At 45.2% G+C, this 12,088-nt stretch overlaps 1 protein-coding gene across 7 annotated transcripts in view; it reads left to right on the forward strand.

Moving 5' to 3' along the window:
• Window positions 1-12,088, forward strand: part of shank2b (SH3 and multiple ankyrin repeat domains 2b) — a 312,747-nt gene that overhangs the window by 293,348 nt on the left and 7,311 nt on the right. For all 7 annotated transcript variants that reach the window (XM_025908243.1, XM_019365700.2, XM_025908253.1 and 4 more), the window contains one exon: window positions 497-2,999. In XM_025908243.1, coding sequence (XP_025764028.1) covers window positions 497-2,999 — 2,503 coding nt within the window. The remainder of the gene's footprint in view (window positions 1-496; window positions 3,000-12,088) is intronic.

A 12,088-nucleotide genomic window follows, 5' to 3' on the forward strand; every position in this document is an offset into this window, starting at 1 on the left:
ACGAGCTCAACTCATCTGGAACGCCGAATGAACAAGCTCTGGACAAACTGCCTGAAATGCGTTGGCAGAGACATTTCAGGGATTTTGACTCAGTCTGCGCTCCAGATGGGTTCAGGTATAGAAAAAGGTGCTTGTGTGCTTGGTGAATGAGTCTTGCGTGCTTTGAGTGTTCAGCGTGGAAAGGGCCTAGATGAGTAGCAGTCCATTTGCTCTTATTTCTGTAATAACAGCTACATAACTTCTGTCCTGATTTCCAGATTGAACATTTCAATTGGTGAGGCCAGAATATTCCTACTTACTGTCAAAACAGCAGTTACATTGCACATCTATCTGGCCTCTCACAAATTTCAGGAACCTTTCCTGCTTATATAAATAAATCCAGAGAGAGCTAAAGAAGGCATTTCTTTTGGAACTAGGAGGCCAAGCAGGAAGTGAAAGAAAGGGATGTCTCTCCTAGGTCCGGAGATAATTATTCTTTCTGCTCCATTTCTTCAAGGTACATCGGAGGATGAGAAACAGGGATTCCTCACACCTCCCCTACTCAAGTTCTCACGCAGTCTCTCTATGCCTGACACCTCAGAGGACATCCCTCCTCCCCCAGCCATTTCACCCCCTTCACCACCTGCCTACAACTCAGCTGCTGGACCTACACCCAAGAGCTATGGCACAACACGACCAAGCTTTACCCAAAACTCGCCCAATGCAGTGACGACCATAAGCCGGACCACCGACGTCGGTACGTTGAGGCGTGGCTATTTCCGTCAGAGCTCTGAGCACTTTGAGAGCACACGAACTCGGGGGCGTACGCCAGTGCCTGAGAACCCGTATTCAGAGGTGGGCAATAAGACGCTGTATGTGCCAGCAAAACCAGCCCGAAGGAAGGGTATGTTAGTAAAGCAGTCTAACGTGGAAGACAGCCCAGAGAAGACGTGTCACATGCCAACAAGTCCCTCCGGCCCAGTTTCCATGCCTACTACGCCTGTAGAAAGAACATGCTCCTCTATCCCTATTCCCACCATCATTGTAAAGGAGCCATCCACTAGCAGCAGTGGCAAGAGCAGTCAGGGTAGCAGCATGGAAATTGAGCCCACAACCCCTGAACACCCGCCTCTCACACCTGCTGTTGGTGGAAGTGGAGGTTTACGCCCTGAAGACCCCCTTTCACTAAGCAACCCCTTTGCAGCAGCTATTGCTGGAGCAGTACGGGACCGCGAAAAGAGGCTTGAGGCAAAAAAGAACTCGATTGCCTTCCAGTCAATAGATATCGGGGATGATGACTTGAGTGGTCCCACGCCAACCCCTCGCCTTCGCCAGTCCAAGTCCATCGACGAAGGCATGTTTAGCAGCGACGAGCGTCTTCAAAGGATATTAGCCCCTCCTTTGGCAAAGCAGCTCGGTCGCCCTGTTGGTGGCGGTAGTGGAAATATGACAGATTTCAACACTCCTGAGCCCACAGTTGTTCGGGAGCCACTAAACACTAGAACAGGGCAGTGTCCCAACCTGGACAGTCCTGTTAGCCTCCCAGCCACTCCTCCTAAGAGCCACTACAGGGCCAATGGAACCTACCTCCATCCTGTCACTGGCAAGCCGTTGGACCCTAATTCTCCACTAGCTCTGGCCCTTGCAGCTCGTGACCGGGCCATGAAAGAGCAACAAAACCATCCTCAGAATCAGTCCCAAAATAATCCTCAGGTTCAACAAACCCCCAAGCATGAAGCGCAGTCCCTGCCAGTTCAGCAAAGTCACAAACCTGACCTCAACCAGCCTCTATTTATTGACACCAAACTCCGCTCCGGAATCGAGACAAGTTTTGCTGCAATCTCCACGGCAACAATGGGACGGCCTGGCCGAGGTGGCCTTCAAAGACAAATGACGGAGCAGAAGTACGAGTCTGATGGAGCACGGGAAGAGCGGCAGCATCAGGCACTTGAAGAGAGGAAAAGCGCACCAGCAGATGTGGCAGACACATCACAGCCCAAGTCAGCTGGATTACTGATGGTTCACACCAGCACAGACGTAAGCAACAAGGTGAACAACCAAGAGGCCGAGGGGCAGGACAGCAACCGACCGTCTGAGCTGAAAGATCCAAACCAGCCTGATCCTCTTAATTCTTCAACACTGTCCACTCCACAGCCACCCACATCAAGGAGGAGGAGCGTTCCTTTAGGCGAATCCATGGACGAACCTGTTAAACTGCCCTTTCGCATCCCTCCTCCCCCTCTGGCGTCAGTTGACATTGATGAAGAATTTGAGTTCTCAGAACCCCTCCCCCCACCTCTGGAGTTTGCAAACAGTATTGACATTCCTGATGACCAGGCTAGTGCCATTGCAGAGATGATTCAGCAACAGAGACGGAATGGGGGGCCTTCTCTGCCCCCATACCACCCTCATGCCCCACCACCTGTCACTGATCAACACAGAAGGTTGGCAAACAATATGCCCCCCTCGTATCCCCCTCCACCAGACCCAGAGTCAGGGGTAGGTGACTCAGGCATTGAAGAGGTGGACAGCCGCAGTAGTGGGGATCCTCAGCACATGGAGACCACCAGCACAGTGTCTAGCATCTCCACCCTGTCATCAGAAGGAGGCTTCTGTGACAGTGCTTTGGAGAGCCTCTATGCCACTGCAGACGGTCACGCCTTCCTGGTGGATCGGCCCCCTGTGCCACCAAAGCCCAAGAGCAAGTCCGTCATTAATAGAACGTCACTTTATCACGACGCTCTCATTGAAGAGCCACCAGAGTCTTATGGGTCACCACCTCAGGCCCCTCTCCCTCCTCCTTCGTCCTCTGAACCTCCTAGGACTCCTACTCAAAGGACCTCCAAGCTATGGGGTGATCAGCCCCCTGAGCTACGCAGCCCCCCATCCACACCAGACTCCAAGAACACAGTTATCACTGAGCTGAGCACCATTCTACAGCATATGAATCGCGACAGGCCAACCAAGCCAGGAGAAAGCCTTGACTCCCCAACAGGCACCAGAGGGGGCTTCGGAACAAGGTATGTGAAGTCATTCCTTACTTTAGTTTTTTCTTTCTTCTGTCCTTTAGATTTTGTTCATGTGTCATTTGTTTATTTTGTACCTTTTTCATGTTAGTGCTTAGTTACATAAGAACTTTATTCACTGTAGAGTCTGAGCAAACTCATTTTCTGGCTAATATAGCTTCTAGAAAGCTGTAAAATTTTGTGCATATTGGCTTATAAGCTGATCCACTAATGATTGATCATCATTGATTATACCCAGGGATCCATGAATGCTTAGGCTAAATCTGAAAATAGTCCAAAGTAGTCAAAGACAATTTGGAAGAACATGAAGTTGCTTTATTAAGATGCAGAATTTGATAAGTAAGGTATTAGGATGGAATCCCCCCCCAGAGAGTCTAGACATTGCTTATGATGAAGATGGAGGATTGGATGATGCTCTGAGTGACCAGAGTACACACAAGGCACACAGAATAAACCCTGATTGGCTTGTAGAAGGCGAGCAGGAGTATAATTGGAGTAGAATAATGATGTCAGTGTTGAGTTTGACAGTGAGTAGAGAGTAACATGGTGAAAAGAATATGTGAAAAGTACTGCTGTCAGCGTTAATCTCGTTAAAATGATGTTAACGCAATAACCGCATTAATGCAGCAAATCTCCATCAGCGAGTTAGTGCGGACTGCCCCGTGCGTGGGGCTGCACGGCGTCAACGCGATAGCGCAGTTAGCTCATTAACGCGTGCCGTCCAGCCCCATGCGATCTGCGCTAACTCGCTAACGGAGATTTGCTGCGTTAATGCGGTTATGGCGTTAACGTCATTTTAACGAGATTAACGCTGACAGCACTAGTGAAAAGTGAAAATTTGAACTCATTTTTCTGTTTTTGTTGTGACAAGTTTGGTTTTGTGTAGTCACAGTACACTGTGTAGACACAGACATCCAGCTGTTACTTGTGTTTTCATTGTTGATTATAGCTGTTGTGTTTTTAAGAAGAGCCCAAAAGGATTATGGGATTGGGAGGAACATCAGCTTGTTCTGTGAACTGTGTGTGGCTGCAGGGTTTTGCTATATGTGTTGTTTGAAATGGTCGTATGCCTGTTCTGGTTTACACTCTGTTCATCCGTGCATGATGTATGGATGCATCACATTCCAGAATAAAGCTTTGTATGTTAAGCTACTGCCTGCACCCGCTGACATTAGTCAGCCATGTTGAACATTACTTGTGATAATATTTGGTCACTGTGAGAAACGTGAGATTTCACTTTATTGTGGTAGCAGTGGGAATTTTCTTAAGATTTAATGGAAGAGTTACTGTGGGATTCCTCATTGGGAGTGTAAAGGGACTGGCTCTTATTTAGTGCTTTTCTACTCGCCTTTTCACACAAGCAGTTATGTCTATGGTTAAGTGCTTTTGAGCTGACATTCACACTGATGGATGCATCAGAGAGCAACGTAGGCTTAGTATCGTGCCCAAAGATATTGAGCGTTTAGACTGGAGCAGCTAAGGGATTGAACCACCAACCTTCCCATTAGTAGATGACGCTTCTACTACCTGATTTATTTCACTATTTACCTTATCCTCCTCTATGTGACATTTCTTCTGTTTGCTGTCATATTTTACAGTAAATGTCCATGTGAGAAACACAGAGCACCGTGCACATAGCTCGTTTGTTGAACAGCCACAAAGGTTTTCTACATTTCAAAGGCATTAATTGGCAAATAAATAAAAAATGAGTTTTGTGAGAGGTGCCGCTGCCTAAACATTTGACCACAGCTGTACCTGTTGATGGTTAAAGAATTATCAGTTAGCAAAGCAAGAGTGACATGTTGTGATCGACATAGGCTGGAACAACATTTTGATGGAAACTGCGCCTGAATCAGCCAACCTCATGTTTTTTCATTTTTTTAACCCACATCTCACTCCTGTGAGAGCGAATAAAAAGCACGATAAATAATTCACTGCTTGCATGCATTTTGTATGAACAATCCCATCACTCATCAGAGAGTTGTAGAGAGTGCCACGGAGGTTTTTGTTCCTCTGGGCACTTGTGCTTTCTGATTTAATAAACACTATTAGCTCCACGCAGCGGTGTCCATTTGGGGTAATTGCAGCAGGATGCCCAGCAGCAGGTCCAGTAGGTCCAGCTCTGTGTTCCTCCCTTCATGCTTCATTCCTCGCGCTGTCGTGTTATCGTCATCGTCATCCTCTGCAGCTTAAAGTCGTGTTTGTTGACCTTTAACTTCTGTATTCATTCCAGCTCACGCCTTTCCAGCTTCATCTCCATTTTTTTCCAGTCTCCTGTTGTTCCTTCACCTCTCCTTTCTTCATGCCCCTCTGTGTCTCCCACTCTCACAGGTAGGTTCCCTCATCATCCAACATTCCATCAAAGGCCTGTTTCCACTTATGTGATCGTATGTATTTCTGCCATGTGACATGGTATAGAAAATGGTATGCTGCTTAAAATGTAGAGTATTTAGTTGCAGAAAGGGTTGGTCTACATTCAGCTTGTTTGTGACAAACAGAGGAACTAAGTACAGTTGTCATTTGAACAATAGAAACAGTAAGGTACTAGAGATCAAAGTTAAGAAAAGGTAAGAGACATTTCTTATAGTTTTCGTACTTTGTACTAAAAGTGTTGGTCTACAAATGTAGAAATGTCCTGTGTTAAAAACCTCTTGCACAGGTGAAACGACACTCAATGCAGAATGATGAAACAGCATGTAAGGGGCTGAATGTCCCAAATGAATCTTGCATTCCTTAAAATGTCTCTAAAATGTAAAAGCAAACCTCTTTTATTCCTATAAAATCACATCAGTGGCGACACACAGGTCCTCTAAAGCCTTCATCAGCAAAAACACCGATACTTACAGAACAATATTTAGAGATGATATCTGTGGATGAGACAGGATGAGTTTTATCTTCCCTACAAGATAAAAACCTAAATGTGTTCAGATCAGTTCCTTTGCTGGATCTAAGAGCCAGATGTTTCCTTGTTTAGAGGCGACTGCAGCGCTCTCGCCAGAGTCACTAAGTTATTTGTAATCGCTTTTCAATTGTCGCACCGATGCATTTGTTTCTCGTGTCAGACGGAGCTTAAACCCCACTCTGTTGTATACATCAGGGTCTCTGATTATCTGCCTGCATTGCCTGCTTTACTTAGTCTGGTGGAGAAGGCTGCCAAGCGCCGCAGCAGAATATGCGGTTGTAGGCAGCTAGAGAGCGCCTCGTCATCTGAAGAAGCCCGAAGAGGGTGAAGGTGCTCCTGTTTCTGTGACCGTCAAACAGATGGCAACAGAAATGCACAGAACATGGCCTAGATTCACACATGCTCTCCCTCTGTCACTCCATCCTTTGCTCTCTCTCTCATTCTTGTGCACACTCTACAGCTCTCTCCCTCGCTCGGTTTCTGTCTTCCTTGGTATGTTGGAATCAGCCAAAGAAGCGGTGATAACATCAGATTTTCTTCTCTGGATATTTGTAGTTCTCTCTCTCCTGGTCTCCCAGATTATATGTGCGTTGGTTGTGCCTGTGGACGAAACGGTTGCCTGGTAACCGCCTGATGAGAGCAGCCTTGAGGCCTGCAGTGATGTCAGTTTGAGTCGGGGGAGGGGTGCAGATTTATATGCGAGCGTGTGCGTGCATGTGTGTAAGAGAGAGATGGAGCAAGAGATGGCAGGCCTAACCCTCGGCAGAGTTCAGCATCATCTCACGCAGGTCACGTGCTGCGCTGCTTTTGTAGGCCATCGTTACGTAACCGTGTCAGTCTGTGTGTGAGAGCGTGTATTAAAGGCTTCTGTGCATGGCAGTGAGCGCGACCCTGCATGCACGAGCCAGCGTGTGCTAGAAAGACGAAGGGAGTCATGCGATGCGTGGGCGTGGTGAAGGCGAGGTCTCCCACCACCGATATCAATAGCACTGCATCATTTTGTACCAAAGTCACTCAGCTGATGGGAAGCAAGCACCATCCCTGTGCTCAGCAGAGGCCACGTGTTCATGGTGCTTATGTGTGTGGGGGGAGAAATGCAGAGTGGAAGATTTTAATTTAGCAAAATAAACAGCTTGGCTGGATTGAGTGATTGTTGGGTAAAGAGGTCGCAGACATTCAGGTTACATTAACTTACATTAGTTAATATAACCTGAATGTCTGCATTTCTGTAGTGCTTCTCTGGTCCCAGCCACATTACTCTGTTCACAAATATTCATACAGCAATTTATTCGATCCACACAGGACTTTATCTACTTTCACATCTACAGCCAGTTACGATCCACCAAACAACCGAACACTGATGTCTTTGGACTGTAAGACAAAGTGCCTGGAGTAATGTTTCAGCCACATGTGCCTACAGCAGGGGTGGGCAACTCCAGGCCTCGAGTGCCGGTTAGATGTGTCCCTGATCCAACACAGCTGATTCAAATGGCTAAATGACCTCCTCAACATGTCTTGAAGTTCTCCAGAGGCCTGGGAATGAACTAATCATTTGATTCAGGTGTGTTGACCCAGGGTGAGATCTAAAACCTGCAGGACACCGGCCCTCGAGGCCTGGAGTTGGACACCCCTGGCCTACAGGCTCAGGGTGAGGTTTCTTCAATCCACAATTTCTCTATCTCATGTTTAGGGAGTGATCACTGTTCTACTTCTTTTCCAACAGTAAATACCGTAGCTTCCATATGGTTGCCGTTACTTGGCTGGACTTGGCTTAACAATGCCTCTGTATGGAATTTAGACCTATTTGGTGCCCCAAATTCTACCCAAGATGGAACTTTTGGGACTTGTGAAAGGAAGTGTGATGTCCGGCTTTCTCAGAATATAAAATTTATAACTTAATCTGGACTATATAAATCGTGAATGGCTCCCGAGGTTATGCAGTCCACAGTACTTTGCTACACAGCAGAGCACCGTCCTTGGCTTTTTATGTGCTACTCTTTGTAGCTGCAAGAAATGGAATTAAGGTCAGCGAAGCTAAAGAAGACCCTGCGCTAATCAGCCTTAATAGGCAATTACATGCTTTTCACATCAGTTTAACACCTGCAACAAAAAGTCTTTCACAGATGATAGAAGAGCAATTAGAGAAACACTGGAAAGGCTTCGAATGAAGTATTTTTAACCTTTCAGTGGAGTAAAACCTGTTTTTAAAACATGGTGTTCTCCCATGTTCTTCTTTTGTCTTTCATGTGTGCAGTTTTCTCTGTGGTCAACATGGTGTCCTCTGTTTCCATCTCATCCATCTAACATGCGCTGTGATAAAGTGAAAGTTTTATTTACTAAGAAGCAGGGAAGCAGCACTTTAACTTTGGCCTAGTTCCATTTTGGCAGAAGGACCCCCTTAGTCTACTTCACTTCCCCTCGGGCCGTTCCATATGCTACAAGTAGGAAAGAACAATATCTAGGCTACACATAGCACAGAGAAATTGATGGGAAAAGTCTGTCTGACAGCGCAGAGGTCAGATTTGGACTGGCTCAGTTTTCTCAGTGCAGTCAGTCAGTGTGTGCACAAACTGTGTGTTGACAATTCAATCAATCTATTAGCAGAGGACTCAACGGGGAACTGAATCCTCAGGGGAAGCTGAATTAAGGTATGATGGTTCTGCATGGATTGATGTGTGTTTGTGTGCTGTGGTGGTGAGGTGTGGAGGTGGGGGTGGGGGTGGGGGGTGTCTCACTGCTCCACAGTCCAGCATGTCCGTCACAACCCTCCATCTGGAGCCTCAGGTAATGTGTGATGGTGATGCTTCTTACTCATTCAGATTTACACAGCACACACTTGTGTGTGTGTGTGTGTGTGTGTTTGTGTTTGTTTTTGGTTGTTGTGATGTCGGGTTACTTAATAACTGGCTCGGTTGAACGGTGACATAAGGATTTTTTTCAGAATATACATTGCCACTGCACCACATGTTGCTTGTGATTCTCAGCTCCCTGTAATCAGTGCAGCTCTACCCGCTGCAGCTTCACTGCTACACTGGACCTCACCTCAACTGTCAGTCTCTCCAACAGCAAAGATCATTCCTGATATAATTCCACCTCCACCTTGAACTCATCAGTCACTTCTATCGCCATTATCTCACTGTCCTCATGTCCTGCAAGACCTTCACGTACTTCTATGACTTCCTCATGGAGTGCCACAGCCCCTCTCTTGACACCCTATCGTATGCTTTCTCTAGATCCACATAGTTCTCTGTCAACACTCTCAAAGCAAACATTACATCTGCAGTGCTCGTTTTCAGCTGGAAGCCACACTACTGCTCACTGACCCTCACCTTCTTCTCAGCCTAGCTTCAACCATTCCAGAAAGTTCATTCTGTTCGTCTGGATGTAGCGTTTTCAGTGAGAGAAATCTTTAATTACTCATCCACACGACTTCTTCGGTCTCAGCTGACAGCAGGCTTCTTCAACACTACATTTGCATAATGACCAAAACTAACACCAATAACCAAGAGTGCGCCACAAGCTCAGTTTCATCAGTTTTAATAGGCAAATTGTCATGGCCATTGATTACTGGTCATGGCAGTTTGCATATTAACAATACCATTCCCACTTCAGGAGCATCAGCCAGCTGTTGCTTCAGGTAGCTACATTTTCTTCCAATTTATTGTGGATGGCATCTGGGTGAAAATCAAATGGATAACCTGATCAGGTTTACTATGTAGGAAGTAAAAGATGTCGGAGTAGTAGGGTGTCATGTGAAAGGCCTAGTCACATTATTCCTAGTGGCAGACCCGAGCGAGGCCAAATGGTGAGGGTTTCTTCAGGAAAGGCGTCCAGCATGAAGTCTTGGCCAAATCAAAGATGTGGATCAATGACTGTCACCAGGGTGCCAGTGATGCTTTTTAAAAAAAAAATAATTTCTTTGTTTGTTTTTCTCTTCAGTACAGGAACAATAAAGTTGCTTTTTTTTTTCATTCAAATTAGCACAACAGGGGAAAAAAGTGGCAACAATGAACACACACCAATTCAAAGCAGGCTGAGAGAGTCACCCAATCCATCGCCTACTTTTGTGCAAAAATGGGGCTTTTGTTACACGTCTAAGACACTGGTACACAGCTGTGTAACATCGTTTTCCCCACAGCATTATTCAGGCTCTGCACAGAAGTGAAGCAGAAAGTTGAGCAGAAAGGGTCGCATTAACTCAGCACATCAAAGCACACAGGTGATAAATTGCAACGCATCATAGTGTTATGACACTATTGTATTGTCGGGTCCGGTGATTCCCACTTCTGCCGAGGGTCTACATAATAAAGGGGAATTTTTCTGCGTTTTCCATTTTATTTTCTGTCATGTATATATGCTGTGTGAGTAGAGAATGCTCATATTAAACATATACATATATATATAATGAGGCCAGTAAATGTACAAATGATCCCTGTGAATGAAAAGCTCAGGCTTCAGACTTAGAGAGATCCCCGATATGGTTATCTCAGGCACAGAGCTCTGGGTGTGAGCACAGAAGCCTACCACTGTTATCCACGCAGCAAAGATCACTTAACATCTGTAGTGTTTGTACAGTTTCTATCTTATGCTGTTATTTTTGTGTATTTTGCTCAATGACTTTTATATGGTGTGTTTAGTTTTTAAGGTGATGTTGCTGATAAATTCCTTGACACTGGCTGCGTTTGTCAGGGTTAAGATTTATTCAGCGACCATAACCAGACCAGCTGGCTAACAGAAGACTAGGAATGCTCCTATATGCTGCTATATGATGTTTCTGTCAGGCCCAACCCACAAGCCATACTTTGAGAACCCTGCAGCAACAATGCAGCTCATCGCTGTGTCTTTGAATCGTTTGTGGACCGCTGTGGAACACTGTGGCATGCCAACACGTTCCCACTCCCAAAGCATAACATTGTACGCTAGGTGACAAATTGTCGGTATATTACGCCTCAGGAGGGCACGGGGTTTGATACACAAACAGTGGGATGCGTTCTTTGTTTTTGGTCATTTGATGGGATTTGGTGACGATAAGAAAGACACAGCAGACTGTGAGAAGCCTTTCTTGCACTTTTCTCAGCTGTGAGTTGTCAATTTTTACTGCAACTTTCTGAAAAGTAAAGTTTAGCAATTCTCAAGCCAAGACTGAAAACATGGTACAAATGTGAGCTATAGCGTATCATGATTCCATCTTCCAGTACTGTGACAGCCGGGATTATTACTAGGCTAATGAGGTCTACGCTTATTTAACTATGTGCTTTAACTAAAGCCACAACACCAAGAAGAATTAGCATTAAGCTTCCCTGTTTCAATTTCCTGTGACTGTTTTGGAGCACAGTGTCTGAAACTAACAAGTTGAAATGTTTGTGCCTCTTTCAGAGGAAATTTGATTAATATTTCTTTGCTGACAGTGTACATTTTTCAGGTTGAAAAGGCAACTTCATTATTCTATTATTTTAGCTTCTCTCATGCTGTAATAGCTATAAAAAGATGAGAGTGGCTAACCTTTCCCCTCCTCACATTGTTGTGGTAGACATCCATCCATTAAGAGCCAATGGGTGGTGTGAACACTGCCGGCTTCCCTCGGGCTGCGGTACTCTCAGCATGCAGCATCTTTTTCTGAATGCTGAAGCCTGCACTCGCTCGTTATTAAAGCTGCTATACTAATTATGTCATAATCATGTGATAAGCCATTGCACATACATATTAAGAGGCCTAGAAAATCCTTTCTGCAATGAGGAATCAAGGCTGTATGGGCTTTTTTGGTTGAATGAAATTTGCTTGAGTTCTTAAAAAATGAATTTCAGCCAAAAGAAATGTTATTCGAAGATCCCACATTTAATGCAAAAGTGAGAATAATCCATTAGCTGTAAGCAGACAACCTTCAGCTGGTCATCGGGACCTGCTCCAGCTTACATATGGTGAGCTTACTGGTCCATCTCATATCCACAACTATGATATATTTACTATTAGTTTCACTTCAGCTTCTCTTTATTTTCTTAATGCTTTACTAAATACTCGTTAAATAATCAGAGATACGCAGTTTAAAGAGAAATGAATTACTGATGACATGCACTTTTAATATTTCTGCATTAAATCATTTTCAGAAGAAGAAAATCTGGATTTTTCGCCTGATCTTAATAATCACATCTTGGGGTCATATTACAATAATGGTGTGTTAGTT

This window comes from Oreochromis niloticus, linkage group LG1 (genome assembly GCF_001858045.2).
Source record: "Oreochromis niloticus isolate F11D_XX linkage group LG1, O_niloticus_UMD_NMBU, whole genome shotgun sequence".
In the NCBI taxonomy this organism is placed as follows: domain Eukaryota; kingdom Metazoa; phylum Chordata; class Actinopteri; order Cichliformes; family Cichlidae; genus Oreochromis; species Oreochromis niloticus.